Source organism: Microtus oregoni, unplaced genomic scaffold (assembly GCF_018167655.1).
Source record: "Microtus oregoni isolate MIOR12 unplaced genomic scaffold, Mior012 000029F_ref0000214, whole genome shotgun sequence".
Classification (NCBI taxonomy): Eukaryota; Metazoa; Chordata; class Mammalia; order Rodentia; family Cricetidae; genus Microtus; species Microtus oregoni.
In genome coordinates, this window is record NW_024543088.1 from 21956609 (window position 1) to 21982643 (window position 26035).

General features: G+C 39.8%; 1 protein-coding gene and 1 gene segment (V, D, J or C); both read left to right on the plus strand.

Annotated features, from left to right (window-relative positions):
* The window catches only part of LOC121464737 (immunoglobulin lambda-1 light chain-like), an 840936-nt gene extending 827021 nt beyond the window's left edge, over positions 1-13915 (plus strand). For 4 of the 7 annotated variants that reach the window (XM_041677785.1, XM_041677787.1, XM_041677783.1 and 1 more), the window contains exons 3-4: positions 12491-12528; positions 13462-13915. In XM_041677785.1, the coding sequence (XP_041533719.1) occupies positions 12491-12528; positions 13462-13778 (355 nt within the window). In that variant the 3' untranslated portion in view covers positions 13779-13915. Of the gene's footprint in view, positions 1-5833; positions 6051-12287; positions 12529-13461 lie in introns of those variants that run through there. The other 3 variants (XR_005976550.1, XM_041677786.1, XM_041677781.1) reach the window with 3 other exon arrangements.
* LOC121464736 overlaps positions 1-17384 on the plus strand; it is a 994671-nt gene extending 977287 nt beyond the window's left edge. The window contains 2 exon segments of the V gene segment in view: positions 15717-15754; positions 16941-17384. Coding sequence covers positions 15717-15754; positions 16941-17257 — 355 coding nt within the window.
* Positions 17385-26035: the final 8651 nt, after the last annotated feature.

Here is a 26035-nt window from a genome sequence, read left to right on the forward strand (position 1 = left end):
AATATGGGGACTTTCGGAAAGGGTTAACGGGAAGAGGAGAGGTAGGAAGGGGAGCAGAGAAAAAAAATGTAGAGCTCAATAAAAAACAATAAAAAAACTATAGATAACTAAAGACAGGAATGGGAGAAACAACCTTCTCCAGGGAAGATTGTACCAATTTGTTGTTCAGTGCCAGATGGTTATTACCAAAGACATACATATAAGTTGCATTATATGAACTCAACAGGTTGCATTTCAGAACACATATATGCATGCAATAAGAGTTGTTGCAAAAATAGTTTCATGAATTTGAAGAAAAGACAAAGGGTTATATGGGAGGGTTTGGAGGGAAGATAGAGAACAGAGAAATGTTGCAATTTAAACACAGTCTTATGAATATACAACAAAAATAACAATACACACACACTATATACACACACACACACACACACACACACACACACTAGAATTTGTTTTTAAGCCCTTTCAGGTTTTACATGGATTTAGGGACCGTGTTGGAGCACTGATTGTTGTAGGGTAGGGGGCCGCTTGTTTAGCCCAATCACCCAGCCAGCGTACATCTGAAATAATCACACAGAAACTGTCTTAATTAAGACACTTCTTGGCCATTAGCTCTAACTTCTTATTGGCTAACTCTTACATATTAGTTTATTCCATTTCTATCTGTATATTACCATGTGGCAGTGGCTTACTGGAGAATCTAACCGGCATCCATCTCTGGCGGAGGATCCATGGCTTCTCTAACTCTGCCCTTCTTCATCCCAGCATTCAGTTCTGTTTTCTCTGCCTACCTAAGTTCTGCCCTTTCAACTAGGCCAAGGCAGTTTCTTTATTCAGCAACACACAAACAAAAGGAAATATCTCTCTTTCTAGTTCTTTGGTGTGACATTGATGAATTTTGGTGCCCACTTTGAGGTTACTTCATTGTGTAACTGTCACATTTTGGCATCCCACTGATGTTTCTTTAATGCATAATTAATGAACAACTGGAGGAATAAACTTATCAGCAAGAGTGTTTTCAAACAGTTAAAACCCAATGTTTCCTTCTTCCATTTTTTTTCTGGGTTGGCATAAACAGGGGTGGCACAGATTTAGGGGAATGGGATGCTATTTCAAATAATCAGATCAAGAAAATTCCCCACAGGATTACCTAAAAGTATGTATTTTGGTCCCTTTCTTATACAGTTAATTTGACAACCAAGATTAGCCATCACACTTAGGATATACGGAGCCAACCAACTTTTAGATAATTCAGAGATATTTAAAACCCTTCTCATGTCCTGATACTTTGTCATCTTTTTCTCCAGTTTCCCTAAAAGGTGAAATAAAGGTGAGATGAAAAAATTTGGTGATTTGGATGAGCAAGATGGCTCAGTGGGTAAAGATGCTTTCTGGACAGACTGATGACCTGAGTTCCATCCCAGAGACTTGCACAGTAGAAGAGAACCAACTTCTGTTAATTATTCTCTCTCTCTCTCTCTCTCTCTCTCTCTCTCTCTCTCTCTCTCTCTCTCACACACACACACACACACACACACGCATACACACACACGCACACAAACACACACACACATATTTGAACTTGGGCAATATGAGTAGGAAAGGGAAAAGTGGGAATACAAGGAGGAGTGTGCTATATCTGGAAAGGCTCTCAGAGTTCTGGGTGAAGAATTGTTAGGGATTTTTCATCAGGTACCAGAGATGCCTGTGTTGCACTGGAGTTGGACAGATATTCCCAGGCAGGAGACACCTAGCTAACCTAGAAGAAAAAGTGACAAACGTCTTGAAAATTAGATCAACTTGCCTGAATTCTTCTGTGCAGGTTTGAATGGATTCAGCTTTCAACCCATTTCAGTCCAGAGAAGTACAGTCTAGGCAGCCAAATCTTAAGCTATATGATGTGGAAAGTCCCAGAATCCTTTCTGAATACATATGTGGCTACCCATGAGAAGGTAGCTTGTGGACTGTGGTAAAATGCCTTCACAAAGACCATAACAGTTACAAAACCTTGGAGCAGAACAACTAGTGTTGCTTCATTTAGGGACATTCCTTTCTTTTCCCAAGATGGTGGACTGCTTCTGAGGGGACTCTCCAGATTCTGGGCTCTACAACATGAGACAGTCACATCCACATGAGAGTACTGGCAAGGGCTACCTTCAGTCCCACCTTTTCACCAGAGCAAACACAGAATCCCATACTCAGGATCAGAGGAGTCTCATATCAGAGGCAAGAGAGGGACTGTGGAAAATGGGGAGAAACAGAACAGGGATATTACAGGGCACTTTAGTACCAGAGATGACACCTACATCCCATAACCGATCAGAACCAAGAAAGTCAGGTGTGTGTGTGTGTGTGTGTGTGTGTGTGTGTGTGCCATTCATTGGTATGATCTAGACCTTAGCACCAGGCCTGACTCTCAGAAGCTGACGAAGCAATTTTGTGCAGTGGCAGTATATAGATTGGAGATCCTGGAAAACTAATCTGGGAGAAAGATGAACCCATTAATTCCTGGTTACCATCATTATGGGGAGTTGTTTATATTTTATTTTTCCAATATTACTGTCATTATGGGGAGCTGTGAAAGATTTGGGACCATTCTGTTCTTGCAAACTGCCTCATTTCTGGAGAAACTGGCAGCACTTACAGATTAGACACCAAAAACAGCTTATCAGTTCCAGCAATACAAATATCAGCATTTTAACACCTATTCCATGTACTATGAGACAAGAACGAGATGGTATCTACACAGCTAAGTGTGATGACCCCATATTTTCCACATTGTTCATATTGTGTCACTACCTTCCTTGTTTGGACATACTCAAAATAACCTCAGAAAGGTAAAATACAGAACAAAGATAATCATGCCTTTATTAAAGACATTTGGAAATATGTGAACCATGGAGAGCTTTGTCCTGGAAATCATAATGCTTATGAGTGAAACTCTGGGCTATATTTTTGTCTTTAAATTTTATGAAGACAAATATACTGATATCCAGCAAATACATCATGGAGTACAAGGAGTTTCCGTGTGTCTAAAATTGGAGGAAAAACTCCTTACAAGGTCTAGAAGTTCACATTGCTATCTTCTGAGCCATCCTCGCTAGAACTGTTAAAACAAAATATTCAAACTGAAAATATAGCAAGGGTCCCAGAGAGTTGAAAAGCTGAACTTGAGTAGATATGTTTAAGGTACATGAATATAAGCTTGAGTGTATGAATGTTAATCATGTGAGTACCTGAAGAGGATGTCAGATGTCCTGGACTGGAGGTACAGGTGATTTTGAACAGTCTCATGTAATAAACCCAGGTCTTTTGTAAGAGCAGTATATACTCTTAATTGCTGAACATTCTGTCCAGCACCTTTTTTTTAACTTTTAAGGGGTGAAATATCTCTATGGTACCAATGGTGGTTTTTGAAATCCTTGTCTCAGGTGATGCTCTTACTTCAGGTTCTCGTTTGACTATGGTTTAGTGTACTTACCATGTTCCTGACTCTATACAGGGGATTTTGAGTCTTCCCAAGCCAAAAAATTAGTAAATGTTGGTGGATTTGCCAATAACCTTGGTCTGATAATTGTAATTTGTAGATGAGTGTTGATATATCACATTATATTAATAGGTTTAATTAATTTTGTCAAAAATTGCTATAAATGTTTATGAGATAGCTCAGTAGTTTAGCATTTAATCCTGAGACCCTGTGGTAAGTCTCCTGTACTACAAAATTTGTTAGTGGTAGAAAAAGCACTTGAAAAGCAAAAGGGAAAATCCTTACTGACATTCTAAGAGTGGAAAAATAGGGACTTTTTCTCTTTGGATGTATGGTGTGAGAAGTCCTTCTGTATATGTGTTGCTTTTAGTGGTTAATGAATAAAGAAGCTGGATTGGCTTGTGATAGGGCAGTGGAGTGCTAGGTGGGGAAAACTAAACTGAATGCTGGAGAAAGAAGGTGGAGTCAAGAGAAGCCATGAGGGGAAAGACACAAGCTGTCAGCTGGAACCTTGCTGGTAGGTCTCTAGCCTCATGACAAAATATAAAATAATGGAATGAGTTAATTCTAGATATAAGAGCTAGCTAGCAACACACTTAAGTAATTGTCCAAGCAGTGATTTAAATAATATAGTTTCTATGTGATTATTTTGAGTCAGGGCAGTTGGGAAACGAACAAACAGCCTTATTACTGCAGATGTAGGCGGCATTTGGGGGCATTTGAGAAGAAAAATATAGATAAACCAAAAGTCACCAGAAAAAAAATTAAGCATAAGAAAGTTCCATTCAGTCAACTCAGATTCAGCTTTGTTTAATTGAATATCTATTATCTACCAGATTTTTGGCATTATGCTTTCCCTTGTACCAAGCATTGCCATGCCACCTAGAATGAGGGAAAAGTGCCATCATTGGACAATCCCATTCCTGACACCTTTTAATTCTGTGACATAAAAATTTAGAGAATCTACCAGAGTATCATTTTTTTAATTTGCATATTAGGAAGAGTAGGTAATGTCCCAGGTTTAGAGACTAAGGCACATAGCCATTGTAAAAGTGTTACCATTTCCTTTGAACTGTATATCATATTCCTGGGATTAAAATGTGAATTCAAACAAAAACACGTCCTGATCCCTATCCTCTAGCAACAATGCCTAGCATATCCCAGGTCTTGGTTCATTGAGGATCTGGGAACAAAATTCTAGATGATGGGAAAGCTCACACTTTATGGAGCATGGTCCCTCTTGAATTTTAGCTCACTTTGTACCAACCCCTAGAGCAATTGTAAATTCTGCCTTTATTTTCTTTGGAATCTCATTGATGCCTACAGAACAAGCACCCATGTGAAAAGATTCCTGAAAAGTTCCTCAGAAACCTAAAATCAGAGGAGAGCTAACAAGGGAACCTGGTTCACTAGAGAACAGAATAGAACCGGCAGATACCAACTGCCATTAGCACTCACAATCCTCCTGTGTATAACACCATACCATTTCACACAAGAAAACAGGTCTGGTGAACTCTTAACCGAGTTAATCTTAATCAATAAAAACCAGGAGTCAGATATTGGGCTAAAAACCTGGACTATGACAGAACTGGGAGCAGTCACTAGTTCCTTTTTACCTGTGTACTTCCTCTGTCCAAAGATCCAAGATCCTCCTCCAGCCCAGCTTATTACTTCTAGGCTCTACCTACCGAGTGTTGGGATTAAAGGCTTGTGGCACCATTGTCCAGCTTCTATGGACAGCTAGTGGCTAGCTCCTCCCTCTGATCTCCAAGCAAGTAAAATATCACACAATGGTCTGGAGCTAATAGATTCAGCATAATCTCACTATTACTGCTCCCCTGAGCTTTATAAAGTCACAGTCTGCTGGACTCTTGTTTGACTCATGAGAGGGCCAGACAGTATCTGAACAGATTGAGTCATTCTATACAATGAAGGCTTGATAATACTTCACCTGAATGGAGAGTACTCACTTAGAGCCTGATTTGAGAAATCCAGGACTCTGAGCTCAAGCTTTCAGTGACTCTTGTCTTCTCAAGACTCATGTGTGAACACATTGCAACTTCTGGGCACCTGAGAGAGGCCTCATAACTCTGGAGTATCCCATGGAGAACCAGAAAACCATGCTGGTCAGCTTTGTTCTACTCAGGTCCCTGGGGATAAGACCGGTCTGGCTGCTGTGCAGGACAGAAGTTCAGCTCTGGATCCTGACCACAATAGGACAGTTTTTTACCCACCCCCACACACCCCAAAACAGACCTCTAGAGAATATTAACCACAATGCCTGGAGGGGCAGGCTGAGGGTGGGGCCATGAGCCATGTGGACCTCTGTGCACTTGGGCAGCCATAACCAACAAGCCAGTGGAATCTCCTTCAGAAATCTTGCTCACCAGTTAGGTCAGAGGTAACAGTGGTCCTGACCACAGATGAAGCCTAGCTTGGGCAAGTGGGGAGTGTGGCTCTCAAAAATGAGGCTTTGAGCCAGTTGAGAGCACATTGAAGCAGGATGTGTGCCTAGGAGCATGGGCAGGAAGCAGTTACTCAGTCTTCAGAGCTTGGAGAACAGGTATGTGAGCTTCAGTCAGGGAAAGGCCAGTAGAGAAGAGGTAATGTGGTAACCTTGGAGAGGATGAGAAGGACCAGACTGAGAGTAATGTATGGGTAGATGCTGGCTTAGTGTTGCCTTTTTGCTAATTGTAGATTTGTTTACAATAACTTTGGTTTTTACTATCATGTTGTAATATTAGTAATCTTGGTTTCAAATCTCATCAACTTGTGATAGTATTTCATATATCTGAATCTTCTGAGCAAAAGGAAACCACAAAACTGAAAGACAGATTCACAACAAAGGGGCCGGGCGGTGGTGGCACACGCCTTTAATCCCAGAACTCAGCAGGCAGAGGCAGGCGGATCTCTGTGAGTTCGAGACCAGCCTGGTCTACAAGAGCTAGTTCCAGGACAGGCTCCAAAACCACAGAGAAACCCTGTCTCGAAAAACAAAACAAAAACAAAAAACAACATAAGAGTAGGAGTTGTGTCTGCTGCTGCACAGGATGTTTCTGTTCTTTTCTTCCACTCACCCCCCCTCATCTGTCCTTTCCTCTCTTGTTTCTTGCTTGCTTTTTCTTCTCTCCCCTCTCCCCTCACCACCCAACCTCGTGATTTCTCTTCTATCTTCCTCTTGCCCATCTTCTTTCACCTATTTCCTGTGAGCTAGGCACTACCATTATATTTGCTAGCCATGGATTCTGGCAAGCTATGGGTTTGAAATACAGATACAGAAGAAATTTATCTTCATTGGGCTGCATGTAGTACAGGTGCCAATGGCCACAGAGCTCTTAACAGTCACTGTATCTTTTGGTAGTACCATTACTCCCAGGAATTCACCATCTGAGAATTGCCAAAAAATGTTATATTAATATGTTTTTTTTTTCTGAAGAAAGGTAACAGATATGGAACACAAGGCAGGGCACACGATAGACATGTACGCTAACATGTAGTTACATTACCATTACTGTCTAATATTTTGGGAAAGACAGGCTATAGGCAAGTAATAGTGCTTGCCTTGCCCTGCTCCGAGGATACAAATTTCAGTCACTAGGGTATTCATAAACAGTTACTGGGGTTAAGGCCTGATAATATAGAGTATATAATACAGAGATAATATAGAGTATAATATAGCATCTGAACCAAAGGGACTTTTTCCAGTTGAAGAGTAAGACCCACTGTCCATTTTAGGAGCAATAAAGGAAAAAATAGTGCTAGCATCACATATTTTGAGTACAACAATAATTGAAATAGGTAGAATGGGGCACTCAGTAGAGAACTGAGCTATTGGGCAGAGACAGAGGATCAAAAGGTCTAAAGTTCTAACCTTTGTTTGAGGTATGAGAAAGGCATCAGAAGGATTAATGTAGGTGTCTTATGGTTCTATTGCTGCAACAAACACCATGACCAAAGAGCAAATTGGAGAGCAAAGAGTTTATTCATTTCATATTCTATATTGCTATTCATCACTGAAGTAAGTCAGACAGGAACTCAAAAGTGCAGGATGCTGGAGGCAGGAGTTGATACAGAGGCCATGGAGGGGTCTGTTTACTGGTTTACTTCCCATGACTTGCTCAGCCTGCTTTCTTTCAGAACCTAGGCTCTCCACTCCAAGGAAGGCTCCACCCACAATGGGCTGGATCCCCCCACATTTATTACTAATTGAGAAAATGCCCTACAACATACAGGCATTTTCTCAACTGAGGTTCCTTCCTTTCTGATGACTCAACCTGGTGTCAAGTTGACACAAAACCACCCAGTACAACAGGAGACCAGCAAAATTGAATTGTGTCTTAGAAAAGGTGGTTCCAATAGCAAACTATAAGGTCGTATTTGAGAACGTGTTGCAAGGAGGGGCGGCTTGTTTGTCCCGGCCGCCCGGCTAGCTTACATCCGAAATAACCACACAGAAACTGTATTAATTAAAACACTACTTGGCCATTAGCTTTAACTTCTTATTGGCTAACTCTTACATATTAGTTTAACCCATTTCTATCAATCTATGTATCACCATGAGGTGGTGGCCTACCAGAAAAGTTTCAGCACATCTACCTCCAGCTGTGGATCCATGGCATCTCTCTGACTCTGCTTTCTTCCTCCCAGTATTCAGTTCTGTCTTCTCCGCCTACCTAAGTTCTACCCTATCAGCTATGCCAAGGCAGTTTCTTTATTCATTAACCAATGAAAGCAGCACACAAAGAGAAGGAACTCCCATACCAAGGATAGAGGTAGAGACCAAAGAAGTCAATGAACAGACACTATGCCTAGAACACAGCCTGGAGATGGGAAGGAACACTTATAATATCCCAAGTCCAAGATCCCTAAGGAGGGAGAATTAAAGTGTTCAGATTTAAAGTAAGAATTACCAGAACTTCATGGAAGAAATTTGCAATCTTAAGGAATGTCTAGAGAATATAAATTCACAGCAATTTCAGGAATAGCAGTGAGTTTTAAAATACATGTTGATATCTTCATGGTACAATTCCACTCTACAAATTATTCTTAAGCAGGGACCATAATGAAAACTGTAACCAAATGTGTATAAGCAGGAAGGGTGAGCTTAACATTATTATTAATGACAGTAATAACAAAATACAAAAACCACTGGTCAACACAAAATGGACTTCATGGTTTTTGTATGCTTTTTTGTTGTAGTATTTTTGCCTTAATGGTTTATTTGCTTGCTTTTGTTTTTGTATTTTTTCTTAAGCAGAAAATAACGTAAAATTGGGTAGGTAAGGATGTGGGGAGGATCTGAGAATATTTGGGGTAGGGGAAAGAATATCATTAAAATATATTTAAATAATGAAAAGAATGAAATTAGAATTATTCAGTGCACTACAGTTGTAATTTTGAACAGATTTTCTGATGTTTCCAGATTTTTCAGAAATGTAATTTTAATGAACTGTTATAATTATGTTTCAATAATAATAAAAGAACTTTAATAGATGTTAACTTTATGCCACATTCTGCTGCTGGGGCTTGCTTTGTGGGTGAATGATATACTCACTGTCACTCCCTTAGAGAAAGCTCATTTTCTCTTTGCCAGTAGTTATCAATTGCAAAGACTTCTTCTTATTGTTGTTCCTTTAACAAAATAATACTAGTAGATTTTCCCCTAGACTCATGACCTATGTAACCTCAGGATCTTGGCCACTTTGTAATTCCAGATATGAATTTCATCTCATTGAGTAAGTGCTAAGTCGAACCAGGATAGTTGGTATTACCATAGCATCTGGACCTCTATAGCATCAGTATATATCACAAGCAGGTTGCTGTTGTATGCCATATTGTTTGTAATTAAGTTATGTTGGTGATTATCTTTTTCCCCTGGTATCTTGCAGCATACCTTCCAATATAAAGAGTGCTAATCAATAGAGATGAAGCACCAACTCAACTTTCTTGTGTTCAATGACATAAGATATCATTGACTTCAGTGATAAAAGTTTACCATCAGGTTATAGAGAAGAACCAATAGCTTTGGCAAAAACCTGAAATGTTGCAGAGGGGATAGGAGGTCTTTCACCAATGATTCAACAAAATATAGTAAATTACTAGTACAGGGAATTTTACTCTGAGGCATACTATATCTAGTTTGGACGCTGTCTTATCCCCACCACCACAATACCTGATAACTATTTAAATTCCTTTCATATATGTGCATATTTTATGGAACTTCTTTAGAAGTATGTTTCCAGATGATGTTTCAGAAGGTCTATAATGTTAGATGTCCCTTCATATCATACTTTTCTCTCCTATACCCTTCTTCATTTAATCAGGACCAACACTGTCTTGTTGGACCATGTACCAACCAGTCTTTCCTATTCTCCCTTGCTCTTACTGCTTGATTTATAATTAACTCCCTGTTTCTCAAGAAGTCCACTTTTTTGTGATGACTGCAATTTTGATGCAGTATATAATTAATTTAAAAAGAAAATTATCTGACAATACTCAGCATTTTCATCAAGGAACAAGATTATACTCTGATAACTCACCTCTAAGTTAAAAAGCCAAGTAGTTTAGTCACAATGCAAAACATGTTTATATGACATTCTATGTTGTTTATTTCTGGAGCATTTTCTATAATGTTATTGAGTCATAAATGGATCCCTTTGTGGTGTCTAAATTATGGTCACTTATATATCAGAAAATTGTGTAGACTTTATAAGTTGCTTTTGCATTCAGTCACTTCCTTCTCATGTTAGTTCAATGACTCCTTAACTCATTCCTTCAGGTTTCTCTGTTGATTGACTAGAATTTTACCAAAAATTTGTATCCCCAAGCCTATTTCAGTAGATCTGACTATCCAGAATCTGTGACCTATTGTAAATGATGAAAGAATAACTTGAAGTTTATCCTTGTTTTTGACTCAAATGTTATACCTTAAGTATGGATAAAAATATGTAATTTTTAAAAGAATTACTGACTGGGAAAGTTTCCTTCCAATATTAAAGGAAGAATGCTTGCTTTTCTTACTAAGAAACAAGGGTTAGGTTTATGCTGGTAATATATTTAAAAATACCTTATGTATGTACCAGTCTTTAACCAGTGGCAATTGTCACGTTGATGGAGTTGACAGTAGAGGACAAGAAGGAAAAAAAATAAAATGGCAGCCTCAACACACTGAATAATCTTCTATTGTAAAGTAATAATCTTGGAGAGCTGAAGAGATGGCTCAGTGATTAAGGAAGTGTACTACTCTGACAGAAGATCCAAGTTTAGTTTCCAGGAGCCACACTGGGGTGTATAACAATGGCCAATAATCCTAGCTCCAGAATATCTGACACCTTCTTCTGGTCTCTAAGGGCACTAAATTTACACAGAGAAAGCCCATAAGCATACATATTCATGAAGTTTTTTTATTAATTTCAACAAAACCTAAGGATTCTTGTCAACGTGAGTCTTTGATGTGAGCTGGGTGTTAGTCATTGTGTTTTGAATATTTTAGTGGCATGTTGTACTGTGTAGGCTAACAAAAATTATGTTGATTCAATGAGATGAAAATATTCCAGGATGACTTCCAGCTCTATACTAGAAAGAAATTGCCAAAAGGGCATTACAAAGGATCAATTTTCAGGGAAATATTTGGTTGGGAAATATTGAATTTAAGGTTCCTATAGAGCATCCAAATGGAAGTCATCCAGGAATATTTTCATCTCATTGAATCAACTCACCTTCCTGGTCCTGGATAGAAGTGGGAGGACCTTGGACCTTCCGCAGGGCAGGGAATCTGGACTGCTCTTTATTCTCGAGAGGGAGGGGGAATGGAGTGGGGGGGGGATAGGGGAGTGGGGGGAGGGGGCGATGTGTGCGAGGAGGGGGAAGTAAATGGGAAACGGGGAGGAGGTGGAATTTTTTTTTTTGCAACAACTAAAAAAAATAAAATAAAAAAGGCTTTAGCTCTTGGCAAAGTAAAGCTTGCTGTTCTTCCACCTGAAAAAAAAAAGGTTCCTATAGAACATTCATGAAGAAATAATATTTCTGAATTAGTAGCAAAAAGAAAGAATAGGACAATCACAGATTTCTGGGTGGCTTTGCATAGTGCACAATGCAAGTCATATTCAGTAATAACAAAGAGGACAGGGCAGGCACTACGCTGATGATAGTCTTAGAATGAACAGTGTGTGCTGATCAAAGGGAAAGGAAAGATAATAGAATGTTGGAAGTTTCAAAAACAAAGTAGAGGAAAATGATGGGAAAGAAAGGGTTCTTTGAGACACAAGAGACGGTGTTGAACTATAGAATTGTTTGAGAGTAGGTTATTTTTGTCTTTTGTGCAAGAAGTTCTAGGAAACTATGAAGGTGACAGTCAGAGTAGCCTACTCATGTTCCAAAAAAAAAAAAAAAAAAAAAACAAATAGAATGTGCTTTGTAGTCATTCTTTGGGTTCTTGGGTGTATGTATATACAAAGATAGGTGTGTATGTGTGTGTAAGGATAAATAGAATGGTGAACAGATCCTGTATTCTGAGAAACCACATAAGAATGAAGTGCACATGAGCTATATCTCTGTAAGTAGAAAATCGAAGGAAATTCTCTCTGGGGAAGTTTCATAAGGCAAGAGTGGTCCTGTGTCCTTGGTTCCAAAGAAGGTGACTAATTGGGACTATACAAATTCGTGAGGAACTGCATCTCAGTCTGTAAAATAAGGCTAAAACAACTGGACTTTATGTCACTCAACAAAGTCACCTGAAATAATGTTCCACTCAAGATTTCTTTGTGATCTTCTATATTGCTGTCATGATTGGTAATATCAGGTACACATGGTGTGGAAGCAACTCCATGGGAGTCCCTGCCTGAGAAGAACACAAGCATTTGGAAGGATTACCATCCACCTATCCTCAAGTGAGGTCACAGCTCCACCCATTAGAGCCAGCTAATGTTTTGACCCAGCCCAGCTGCCAGAGAACAGGCCCAGGTGCTGGCCCCACAGGTTTTGGTTTGAGTCTCAGTCACTGTGGTATGTTTTCGGCGGCGGAACCCAGCTCACTGTCCTAGGTAAGTGGCTTTAATTCTCCTTCCTATTCAGCCCAGCATGTGTTGTCTTAGAAGGATCTGTTTTTTTCTCTCTGAGAACTTCTCATCTTCACTCCCCTAACTTAAGGACTGAATCCTTAGCCTTCTTCATGGTGACTAGGGAAGATGGGCAATTAGGAGAAATCAGAAGGAAGGGCCAGCAGATCAGAAGCAGATGGCCTCAGATTCTAATAAATATGTTGTGATCTCATGGGCTTCACTTAGGGTCTGATCAGAGTCAAGGGCTATATTCTTGTTCTCAGACAGATTAATCATTGGAAATCATGGACTGGGTCAAAGAACGGGCACTAGGACTTTGTCAGAGCCCACAATATCTTCTTAGGGTTTGAAGGGTTGGATCTAGATATGTAAGGGCAGCTTCCCAGGGTCTTAGATTAACAAAGTGGGAAACACGCAAGCATAGTGAAGGAGTAATTTTGTAATTGTCTTCAGTTATCTGACCATTTACTGAGCTACTGAGGTCCTATAGACACAGAGACAGTATTTATTAGCAGGGTAACCAAATCCTGGTCACCTCAAGATTATCTGGGATTCTGTCTATAAAGTCCCTTAATCCTGGGTTATGCTGCCTTGTGTTTCCATTGTCAGATTCTTTTTTTTAAATTGTCAGATTCTTTAAATGGCATATAAAATTTTGGAGGTCAGGAATGAGGGACAAACTGGGGGTTTCAGAATACTTTCTGACCTTCAGGGAAGGAAACTGTTTCTGTGAGCAAGTGACTGTTATGCTCTTGCATCCGAGGAGAAAAAGCCTACAGAACATGGCCAGGGTAACGGATATAGTGGTCAGGTCAAACTAAGCAGGAGTCGCTAAAATCCTAGAGTAGCCTCAGATCTTCTTTGTACGGATCAGACTAGTCAGTGAAAAATAATTCCCCTCTTTTATTCACACAGGTCAGCCCAAATCTTCTCCCAAAATCACGGTGTTTCCACCTTCACCTGAGGAGCTCCAGACAAACAAAGCCACACTGGTGTGTCTGATCAACGACTTCTCCCCGCGTACTATAACAGTGGCTTGGGCAGCAGATGGTGTGCCTATCACCCAGGGTGTGCAGACTACAAAATCCACCAAAGAAAACAAAAACTACATGGCCAGCAGCTATCTAAGTTTGACAGCAGACCAGTGGAGATCTTACAAGAGCGTTTCCTGCAAAGTTTCTCATGAAGGGGATGTTTTGGAGCAGAGTTTGTCCCCTGCACAATGTAGCTAGGAGCCCAGACTTCTCCTGAGCCTGGGAAGTGTGGAGCTAGGGGACCCAGAATGGAGTCTCTTCTCTATACTAGGGAATCCAGGCTTCTCTTTTACCCACTGAATATTCAATAAAAGATCATTAGTTAATCAGAGGTACTGCCTTGTCCATTTGTTCTCATTATATATTCAATTTTGAATCATTGAATCTGCAATGTGGGGAGGTGGGATCAGGTTCCCAGTGATAAATTAGTTTTCCTTGGAAACATTCAGAGGGTATCACCCTAAAAGTGACATTTCCCTTGCTCTGCACTGTTGTCTGATCCCTGTCATGCAGGGACACTCATTTAGAAAACAGCTCAGGTAAACTATCATGTTTCAGGCTAAACAATTAATATTATATAGCAAGTCCTCAAATGTATAAAATCTTGCAATGAACTTAGTAAATTTTATTATATAATTCAAAACATTGATAGCCCTCTATATTTGGGCACGAGGTGGGATAATCACTCAAACAAAATAACAGCATCCAATGAGAAATAATGGATCCAAAATGATCCCAGAAGGGTGCCAAATAATGTTTCAAAGGAAGTGATTTCAGAGTCAAATTTTAGACTATTCAAGGTCATGTCAGGTGGGTCAAGGAAGACAGAGTGTGTGTGACCTGAGAGTTAAACTTATGTCAGTTCCTTGGGTAGACTTAGGTCTTTACTGGCTCAAATCCTCTCGTGTGCATAAGCACACTAGTGTGTACTTCAGTTTAGTATCAACCACAGTCTTTGAAATTGGCTGGCAGCCTTCAGTGGTCCAGGCTCTGTCCATGTCAGTAAATATTTACTGTGTTTGAGACATGGGGACTCTATAGCTCATAATCTGTATAAACCCTGACTACATCAAGAACTTTGGTGGATCAGACAGTCCAACATGACAGTCTTCATAGCTAGAAATATTCTTCAACAATGAAGCAGAGTGACAGATGACAACATAAAGCTTAATCACAGGTCGCCAAATCCCCGTTTCTGAACTAGGAAGAACCTGTGGGATTTGTGCCACATGGCAGCTTTTCATTGCTATGGCCTGATAAAGTCTGTGCCCAATAGTTGGAAGTAAAGATCCTCGGTACTCTCACAGAAATATCCCTTGATGGGAGCAGTGCCAACACTCATCCAGACCCAGATATTGTTCAGAGACTCACTTCTTCATCCCTTTGTTTCAAGATTTCACTGACAAATTTGAACACAAAAATTAGGAAACTCAGAAATAGGAATGTTCCCACATTCCCACCAAGTAGCCTGTAACAATCCTTGCACCTGGATTTTGATAAGACTCCTCCCTTATATCATGTTAAGAAAGCCCATTCCAGAAGTTGTATCTTGTCAGCTATGATAATATTTCTGGGTTTACAAAGAGAAAGTACAGATATCATATCAAACTTCAAAAGAAGTTATTGATTATTTCTTCATGTCATATAATAGTCAAGTTGTCATTAAATGACTACATGACATGACCCTGCAGTGTTTAGTAATGTATTATTGGTAAAGATTTCACCACATGAAGGAAGATGAGATGTGTATGAAGCCGATGGTTACGTGTGTTCTCCACCTGTTTTATTCTGCAGGGCCTCAGACCCCTCTCTTCATACTTTGCCAGGCAGAAGGTGCAGAGACTGAGTTAATGGTCCCAAGACTTTGCATAGATTTCATGCTTGCTTCCTTGAGCTGTCACCAAGGGATCCTCTCTATTAATTCTTACCCTGTAAAGAGCTTCTTTTTAAAAGGGTGTGGAAATTTTATGGATGACTTTCTGGCAAGTATATCTCAGAAGACAAATGGGATCCTGGGAAGAAAGATCTTCCAGAAAGATCATCACATACCCAGAATCATCAAGGACTACATACATCACAGCTGAAAGTGTAGGGTAAGGTGCATGTAGGGTTTTTGCATGAGCCTATATCACAGTGTTGGGTGTTCGGCGGAGGCACCAAATTGACCGTCCTAGGTAAGTCACCCTTTTTTCTTCTGTTACTGTAATCTTCAAGGTTTGAGATGATTTTTGCATTGGACTATTTCTCATTCTCTATTCTACTTCATGCTTCAGCTTCTCTCTAGGTACATAATCTCTTGCTTCTCTAGATTCTGTGCCTCACTTTAAATGGTTCCCTGTGACCTTTCATGTCTAATCTTGTAGGCAGGGAACCAAAAAAGATAAATTCTCAAGGTCTGTCTGTCATTCTGTTGCAGTATCCACTGCTCTGATAAGTGCTTCCATGTGCCACTATCTATGAGTGTGTATCTTTTTGGTAAAATTTGTGAGTGGTAAAGTAAATTGTTATCTTATTGAGAAGGAAGAACAGAGGCAGAGAGAAAGAGAGAGAGAGAGAGGTGAATTAGGCGACTGTAGGACACTCAACAATGAGGCTGGTAAATAACTTGTCAAAGTTCAGATAAACTAGCCATTAGAACTGAGGGTTCCAGTTTATAAGACAGGCAGGAGATAGAAAGGATTCCAAATCTTCCAGGAAAGTAATGAACAGAGCAGTAACCTATCTAGAACTCAGGAAATTTAGTAACAAGAAAGGGAAGGGATCTCAGGACACAGGAAGTCAAGAGAAGAGAGACTGAAGGTGTGACTGGGAAGTTGTGTTCCTGGATCTCTCTAAGACACTGCTTAGAAAACAGAGCAACTGTATTCATGTAGATCTGGTCCTGATGCATAAAAATAAAGCACCACATCCAGAAAGGGGAATCTTGTCTCATTCTGCAGAATTAGAAACAGTTCAAGCAGATAGATACTTTGCTGAGCAGAAATCACAGACCCAGGGGCCATGATTTGGATGAAAATAAATGCCTAACTATAAAGTTTAGTCTGAGCAGAGGTTTTCTGTCATAACTGTCCTCAGAGTGGGACAGATGGATGGTAGACATCTATAAAAAGCAGAGAAGATACAAGGGCCAGGACATAAAGGTTAGGTGTCTGTGTTGAAGGTCAGAATCCAGTGAAGTGTGGCACAAATGTGGAGTACATAATTCCTAGGTACACAGGGAGTATATGAAAGAAATATATACCCCACTTTCTGTATTCCATTAAAATACAGTCACTAAACTTGGGACATGCTAATACTACCTCTAGGATTTCTATTGGGAAACCAAGATTTCTTCTGACTTTTTCTTTCTTCACCCTGCAGGTCAGCCCACATCTCACCCTTCAGTCACCTTGTTTCCACCTTCTCCTGAGGAGCTCAAGACCAGCAAGGCCACACTGGTGTGTATGATCAGTGACTTTTACCCTGGTGATTTGGCAGTGACCTGGAAAGCAGATGGTACAACTATCACCCAGGGTGTGGAGACAAGTAAGCCTTCCAAACAGGGCAACAAGTACTTGGCTACCAGCTTCTTGACTTTGACAGAAGATGCATGGAAATCTAAAAACGAAGTCATCTGTGAGGTCACTCATGAAAGTACAAAAGTGGAGAAGAGTTTGTCCCCTGCAATGTGTTCCTAAGCCTTCCAATATTCATCTTACCCATAGAAACTGGGATTAGAATAATGAACAAATACTGCTCTTGCCTATCATAGCCCTTCTCCCTGCTCCTGAAATGCAAAATAAAATATCTGTTCTCAACCTGTAATTCTACTGTACTCATTTGTTTTAGTGTGTATTTCACTGGTATTCACAGTAGTGTGGGAATTTCCTGGAACCCCTTGGTTTGTAACTGGGGTGATACCCTGCATAATCACCCTAGGGAGTACCTGCTCCATGCAGACACAATTTCCCACCTCTCTTCTGGACCTTTGATCATACCATGCAATTTTACAGTGTGAGTGTAATAGATTTCCCTAATTTCACTCTTTAATAGCCCTAACCCTATGTCACCTCCATTTCTAAAAATCTACTGGTGCCTAACCATCTTCCTTAAAATTATAATTTGGAGTCTGGGGCAGTTCTATTATATGCTATCTCAGTTTCTATTACTCAAGTCAAAATGAATAGATAGTATTAAGAAATTGAAAGTTTATTACAATCTGTACAAAGAAGTAAAATCAAGCTAAAGATAGAGCATGTGAGGTGTTCATGAAGGTTGCAGTATGGTTGTAGTCAGCCTTGATAATTATATGAACTAAAAGAAACAAGACATGATATCCAGCCCAAATGCTGTCAGAGGCATTCAGTGCTGAGTATGAGAAACTTTGACATGTTTCCACTTCAGAACTAGATTTTGAGATTTGCCATTCGTCAGGGCTGAAGGTTCCAAGTATGACTAAATATCTGGGTACCATACAGAGAACAAGACTGTCCTAGAATCCCAGTTGTTTTCTAAAGAAAGGGAGGAGAAGGGGGATGGAGCACTTAGAGATGAATGGATGTGGAGATAAGGAGGATCTGGGAGGGCATGAAGGAGGAGAAACTGTGATCAGAATGTTGCATGTGTTTTCAAAAAATTAAAAGAATATCAAATCAGCTTAGGGATAGAGCATGAGTAAAGTTGTGAAGGATTGGAGCCTGGACATGGTCATTGTGAGTATAAACCTTGTAAAAAGTCAACTTAGGAATGGCCCCAAAATTAGCACTCCTGAGGAACTCTGATTGACTAATAGAAGATGTTTCAAAGTTGAATTCATGAGTATACTCAAGTCTTGTGAAGACAAAGTGAGGTGAGTGTGGTTTGAGAATTGTCAGCAAGACCAGGTGTTCAGGAAGTCTCAGCTGGGCTACATGCTTCTCCACAACCCTGTCCTTTCATGTTTAATTTCATCTAGTGTGGGCATCAGACTGATGCCATGCATAATTCTTAGCACAAGTCTGCCTTCCATTGTTTAGTATTATTCAGCTTGGTTAGACCATCATGATCAGGTCCAGTGTACAACATCGTCTAGTTCTCACAAGGGACATGGCAGCTGTCTGGACCAGAGATCCTTGGTCAACCTATCAATTCAGTGACATAGTTAGAAAATCAGAAGACATACTCAATAATGGAACAGCATGACAAGGAAGGGGAAAGTAAGGTTTGATTCTGGTTACAACAATCCAAACTCCAGCCTCTGAGACAAAAACTTTCAAAACTTGTATATTAAAATGTTTGTCTGATTCTAGTTTACAGAAATAATTTCTGTGACCCAAAGTCACAGATTACTTCAAGTAGGAAAGTTATTGAAATGAAGTTGAATATTATGATATCTCAGTGTTCTAATCTACTAGAATGCTACCATCATAGCAGTATTCATTCACTGAGTCCCATCTGCTACACAGAGACAAGACTCATTCTTTTGTTGCATGCTTTATTACAGACAATACTGAACATCAAGAAGAGAAGCATGTCAATGAACTCATTAATTAGTCACTGAAAAATTTATTACACTATTTCAATTGACCTTTGACAACATAACTCTCCTCTTATGTAATATTCTGAAGTAGATCTTGACAGGTTGTTTCTATGTGTATATATTTCACCACAGTTATGCATCAATAATAACTGAAATGTCCACAAAATGAACTCTAATGAACTCTAAGCAGAAATTATGGATAATCTTTCACATCAGAAAACAGTAATTTTGTCATCACATACCCATAACTATCATAGACTCAAAGTATTTTTGCATGCTTGCATTATACCTTCTTATTTCTTTATCTATATACATCAGAAAGATGGGATTTGTTTCTTAATCAATTCAACTAACCTGTATCTTTGGTTTAGAGAGTTGAAAACATGAATATTTATAGTTAATATTAAAAAAGTGTTTGTTGGCCCTCATATTTTTACCCCTATGTTCTTATTTTATTTTGTGTTTCCCTGGGAAATCTCCCTACTCATTTTCCATAATTATAGCTCCATTTCTACATCTTTAGAAAATTAGAAGATAGTTTCAAATAGTCATGATACATGAGTGTATTCTTGGCTGTTGAAAACCGTGAGATCCACTTGTTACTCTGATTCCCATCCAGCCAGAGGGTAAAGGAGAAGAGCTGCTGATCCTAGGATTCTGTTGTTACTCTCACAGCCCAGTATATTCCTAAGTTGTTGGTGGTAGCAGTTTGCTAGATTTGATGGAGACATCCCACTTAGAGCTGTGTTTTCTAAGCTTTGTACTCTTTCTCTCTGTGTTATGACTGGCCATGAGTCTTTGTATTTGTTCCCATCTACTGCATTGGAAAACTTCTCTGATGAAGGCTGAATAAATTACCATCTAGGGATATAGCTGAATGTGATTAGGAGTCATTTTACTGATGAATTTTTAGAACAATAGTATTTGGTATCACCCTAGGTCTTTGGGATATCTAGTCTCTGATTTTTGATGAGTCAAGCAGTGTCAGGTATGGTTCAGTATTGGAGTACCTTAAGCCAAAACAGACATGGGTTAGTTACTACTATAAGGTTTGTGCAGTCATTGCCCTAGCATATTTTCTGGTCAGGACAGACTGAATCAAAGGTTTATATGGTTAGATTGGTGTTTATGCTATTTTTTGGTAGTTATTCCACATCAAAGACACTAGAACATGGGGATAAAAGTTCTATGTCTATGAAAAATCAAGATTTCCATGTTCAGTGACTTGTATGGATGCTGTCTTCAGCAATAAGGACTTGCTGTCAATTTGTGGAGTGCTACCTCTAGGTTTGGTAACTTCCTGTCATCATAAATTTTACAGTCTCTATTCTTCTTGTGAGACAATGGATTCTGGGAGTTAATCACTAGTTTTGTTTTGTAAAACCTCTTTGCTTGTGGGAAATAGCAAGGCATCTATAGGATATCTATTGTAAAATTAGTGAGGTAATTCAATCCCCCACAAGTTGTGATTTTGTATGTTTTCATTTTTGTTTGTTTTATACTTATAAACCCTGTACTAACAATATATTGGTACCATATTCTGAATACCTCAAGTCTCAGAGATAGTTCTGGCCAATATCCATAGTCCTGGGCTGTTTGAGCATCTCCATGGGACCCTTTAGGCCAACAACTCATTTGTATGACACTTCTCACCTGGTTTTGTCTCTGTTCAAAACTAGACAAAGCATTGCACAAATTGCCTCACAATCTGTTTTACAAACAAAAAACTTTTGGAAGGAAATAAATATGGAAGCAGGTGGTGGTAGTGCACACCTTTAATCCAAGCATTTGGGAGGCAGAGGCAGGCAGATCTCTGTGAGCCTGGTCTACAAGAGTTAGTTCCAGGAAATTCAGGGCCATTAAACAGAGAAACCATGTCTCAAAAAACCAAAAATAAAAGAAAAGAAATATATGAAAAGTTTTTTATATAATCACATAAATGTAGGAATAGATTGTCCACTTTAATCATTTCAAAGGCTACAAAAATTACATATGTAGTTTCCAGTAGAACATTAAACCTCATCACCCTTTCATTATTTGGGCATGGATCCTGGGTCTTACATATGGTAAGTCAGTGTTTTATCTCTGGGTTTCATCTTCAACCATGGGCTTCACTTTTATTTTTAGAAAGTATTTTGGTGTAGTAAGGAGGCTGCAAGTTAGTTCCCAGTTACATAGCCCCGAAATAATCACACAGAAACTCTATTAATTAAATCACTGCCTGGCCCATTAGCTCAAGCTTCTTATTGGCTAACTCTTACATATTAATTTAAGTCATTTTTATTAATCTGTGTATCACCATATGGCTATGGCTTGCCGGCTAATGTTCCAGTGTCTATTTCCAACGGGGCTACATGGCTTCTCTCTGGCTCAGCTTCCTTTCTCCCAGCATTCTACAGGTCCAAAGCAGTTTCTTTATTCATTAATGGTAATCACAGCATACAGAGAGGAATCCCACATCATTTTGGAACATTACTTAAGATGGACTTGAACTCCTACTTCAGTTTTAGCTTCTAATGAATCTGGAGTACAGGCATACAATGCCATACTCAGCTGTGACTCTCTCTTAAGAATTAAACACTAACATCCACTACTGTCCTTTTCTTAGTAAGTCCCAACTTTATTTAATTCTGCATATCCTTTAATTCTTTTTCTGCTTGGTGAATCAAGATCCCAGTTACTTCTAAGACGTCTCTGAAAAGAACTCCCCAATACACAAGGCCAGAAATACCAAAGTGCAATGCCAGTGACATCTGAACTCTTGTCCAGGTTCTTTTTTTTTCTTGAACTTTTACTTATTTATTTTTTTTATTTTTTATTTTTTTTATTTATTTATTTATTAAAGATTTCTGTCTCTTCCCTCCCACCGCCTCCCATTTCCCTCCCCCTCCCCCTCCCCCAATTAGGTCCCCCCCCCATCAGCCCGAAGAGCAATCAGGGTTCCCTGTCCTATGGGAAGTCCAAGGAACCCTCACCTCCATCCAGGTCTAGTAAGTTGAGCATCCAAACTGCCTAGGCTCCCACAAAGCCAGTACATGCAGTAGGATCAGAAACCCATTGCCATTGTTCTTGAGTTCTCAGTAGTCCCCATTGTCCGCTATATTCAGAGAGTCCGGTTTTATCCCAGGCTTTTTCAGTCCCAGGCCAGCTGGCCTTGGTGAGCTCCCAATAGAACCTCCCCATTGTCTCAGTGTGTGGGTGCACCCCTTGCGGTCCTGAGTTCCTTGCTCTCTCTCTCCTTCTGCTCCTGATTTGGACCTTGAGATTTATGTCCGGTGCTCCAATGTGGGTCTCTGTCTCTGTCTCCTTTCATCGCCTGATGAAAGTTAATATTCAGGAGGATGCCTATATGTTTGTCTTTGGATGGTTCCTGATGTTTCACCCAAACTCAGGATCCACTCGTCACAGTAAGATGTGTTCCTATGTCCCTGTAGAAAACATCTGTAAAGACTTACAATCAAAGATCCTTTGTTTTGCCTAAGTAAGATGTCTACAAAAATGGTTCTAAATCTGCTCAGTTCCCATAGAATCCAAACTAGCTTTAAACAGTGTTGTAATGAGTGGAAGTTTCCTTTAATGATGGTCTTGATTTTAAGGGACTTGACAAACTCTAGAGAGTCTGCTTCACCTTTAAAAATGGACTTTTCTTTCCCTGGCTTCCTGTACCCTAAGAGTCCCTAGATGTTGTCATGAGGTTCAGCTTGGCTGCTCTTATTTTCTGAGTCAGAAAGACACAATTGTTCCCTTTCTTCTCTTTAGGCTATTCGTTTTGGGACCTAAGTATGCTTTAACATCCTCAACTAATGATTTGGACTTGTTAGTCTTTTTCTTCCCTGCCACAATGTGGGTGACCTCTGTGCCAGCTTGCCTCTTCCTTTCTCCTACTTTGGGTAGCTTCAAGATGTACAGATGTTTGTGCTGGCATTTTCCTTTTAAACTCTAGTAAGTTGTTCTCAATCTTCTGTTTGTGCCTATTCTTAAATTCTTAAATAATGAGACTAAAAACCCTAAGAGGGTAAAACAACCTCCCATTGTCATATGGCTCTGCTGGGACACCTCAATATTTCTGGTAATGTAACAATACTTTCTGTATTCTTCAATCAGAACCGAAAATGGACCCATAAATACCCCTCTGGGTAACATCAATGTCTTTCCTAACAATACTTCTACAAAGTCCCTAAAAACCAGATAATTCCAAAAATTGCACGTAAGATCTCTGTGAGGTGATCTAGGAAAATTCCACTCCTCAGGGACACAATCACAGGAACATGATTCACAGTTACCTGGTCAGAGTCACTGAGGGGCCTGAAAAGTCACATTGTCACTGAAGACTATAAACCTATTTCTTTTTCTAGGAATTCCACAGAAGTCCTCTATAGAACAACCTAAGACCAGAGACCTTTAAGCAGTATGACCTAAGCTCTTTATTTTTTGGACATTCTTAGTTTATTCCTGATGTCCTGGCACCACCTATTTCCCCCTGATATTGTGCCTCACACATATCTGTGACTTGTCTTATATTGACAGTCCTCCTGTTTTTATCTCTTTAGTGCTCAGATTAAAAGACAGAAAAAAAATATGGCTCAAGAACCATGGCCACTGACTGAGGAAAGGCCAATGTCCACAAACCCTAAGCATATGCCTTCATCTGTGTAGAAAACAAAAGAAATACATAGGCAAGTCCCCAACAAGCTCAGAAATTCTGTAGGCCTGAAACACTCAGGAGAAGGGATCATGTGGAAGCATCCAAACAGGTGAACCTGTCCTTAGGTAGACAAAGTCTTCAGATGGAGCAATCCCAGAGCAGACCCAGAGGTTAATATGTCTTTCCTGAGCACCTGTTATGTACCAAGTCTACAGCAACTATGGGCCAAGCAGGGGTCATCAATCTTAGAGTTAAGAAACCTTAGAAAATAATAATAACAATAATAATAATAATAATAATAATAAACCTTAAAGAGAAATAAATAAATGTAAGAGATAAATGCATAATGTCATGTAGGACACAGGTAATCATTTTGTGGATAAAAAATTGTATATGTAAGGACTGTAATAAAAAATACCAACTAGGGCTTCTCAAGGGTTAACATCCCAATAGCCAAAAGCGAGCAGGAGCTAAAGAGCCCCACTCTTGTTACCTTTCCTTAGCCTCATTTTGTTTTCTGTTCAGATGAAATGATATAATAGACATTCATTCCCTCTATAACGTGGGGAGGAGATAAGATAAAAAACAATGAGATTCTCATTATTATCCCAGACACAGAACTCCCAGATTCCACATTGTTCTCATCTTTATTATAGTTGGTTCAACCTCTGTGAAAAAAGGTCTTAAGGTACTGTTGTATTTTATCCACAGAGCCTTTCATCTAGTTCTTGTCTGTCTCACCACCCAGGGATTTTTATAAGCTTCATGTATATGATTTTAGTTATATGCCAAGCCACCAAAATAGGATCCCTAAGGAAGGGTCAAAACCTATGAGAACAGAGGATTCTTTTTCTAAGTGTTAATCAGCTACTATCTCAACATTCTACCTAAGGCCTGAGAAAAGGTGCTGAGGGCAAAAAGTGGTTTAGTGCAGAGTCATGAACCCATTTTCCAGCTGGAACTGTAACCAGGGCCCTGTCCTAACTTACCCCACAGAGATTAAAGCACCTGGTGCTAGGCCAGGGCCCGGGTGGAGTTTCTGAGCTAATTTTGGCCTCTGAGATTCTTAGTTTCATTAGGCCAGCTTCACTGAATCAGGCCTACAGGGACCACAGATGGTGCCGAAGGGTTGGTCCCTGTCCAGCTGAGGTTTCAGCAGCACAAGAACAACAACCAAACATGTAACCAGCAAAGTATCCATTATCCATGGCTCACCTTTTCTTTCCTGCAGGATATCACTCCAGTTGTGTGAGAAGTGCCTCCACTTTACTCTCTACTGAACATGCTGACCCAGGAGTCTGCAGAAGTTTTGTGCTCAATCTATCTATGGACATGATCTAGTGTCCCCAACTAGTGCTCACACGTATTTCATTCAGGTTCCATTCTGGAAAGATCCTATGCTCTAGAAGCTTTCACTATAGGATAAACCTACAATGTGAATGATGTACTGTAGGTCATATGTGATGGAAGCAACAGTCTAGAGCAGGGCCCATAGCTTTACCCTAAGGCTACAAAGCAAAAGGATACAGAACATCTTGAATGATAGGCATGAACAGAGGAATACAGAGTGACTAACATGCACCATCTTGATCTGCAGCTAAAGCAGTGTATTCAGAATAACTGGAGCATTCTGGTTACTTCCCCCACCTTCACCTGTCTCTCACCATGCTTGGCCTACCATGCTGCTCTCCATACAGGAAGTACCTAAACACTGCACTATGGCTGTGTGGTACTTAGAAGTAGGCCATACATGGTATAGGAAAGAGAGGAGACTGGAGATCTCCTCTCCTATCCCTACAATGAAAGATAATTCAACACAGGCAGTTAAAATCTGCACAGAGGGACTGAGCAGGTACAATTTGAGGCAGGCCCAGGGAAGAAGTCGGTTTAAGAGGCTTGGCTGCTGATAAGGGACTAGACCTGGAATATGACTTCTAGTTTGGGACAAGCACCTGAGGGTCACAAACTTTACATCCTCAGAGACTGGTAGTTGCAAAGTCTAAAGGTCAAGACCTGGAGTAGAAGCCATAAACAACTTCACTCTGACGGTATATACCATATCGAAAGGCATCCGTTTCCTAAGTGTTACTGTTTTTAAGCCATTTAAAAAACACAAGGACACTAGAAATCAGAACAAGCATTCAGAAATTCTGTAAAGTCAAAACCTAGGAACTTTATCCCAATGAAGAGAAATCCCTAGAATAAGTAGGTGTTCCTACCTATCTTCCAGCCCAGGGACTTTCATCATGAACAGGAAAATGTATTCATCAGAGTAAGACTACCCTCTTCCAGGGAATGGTCACTGTCACACAG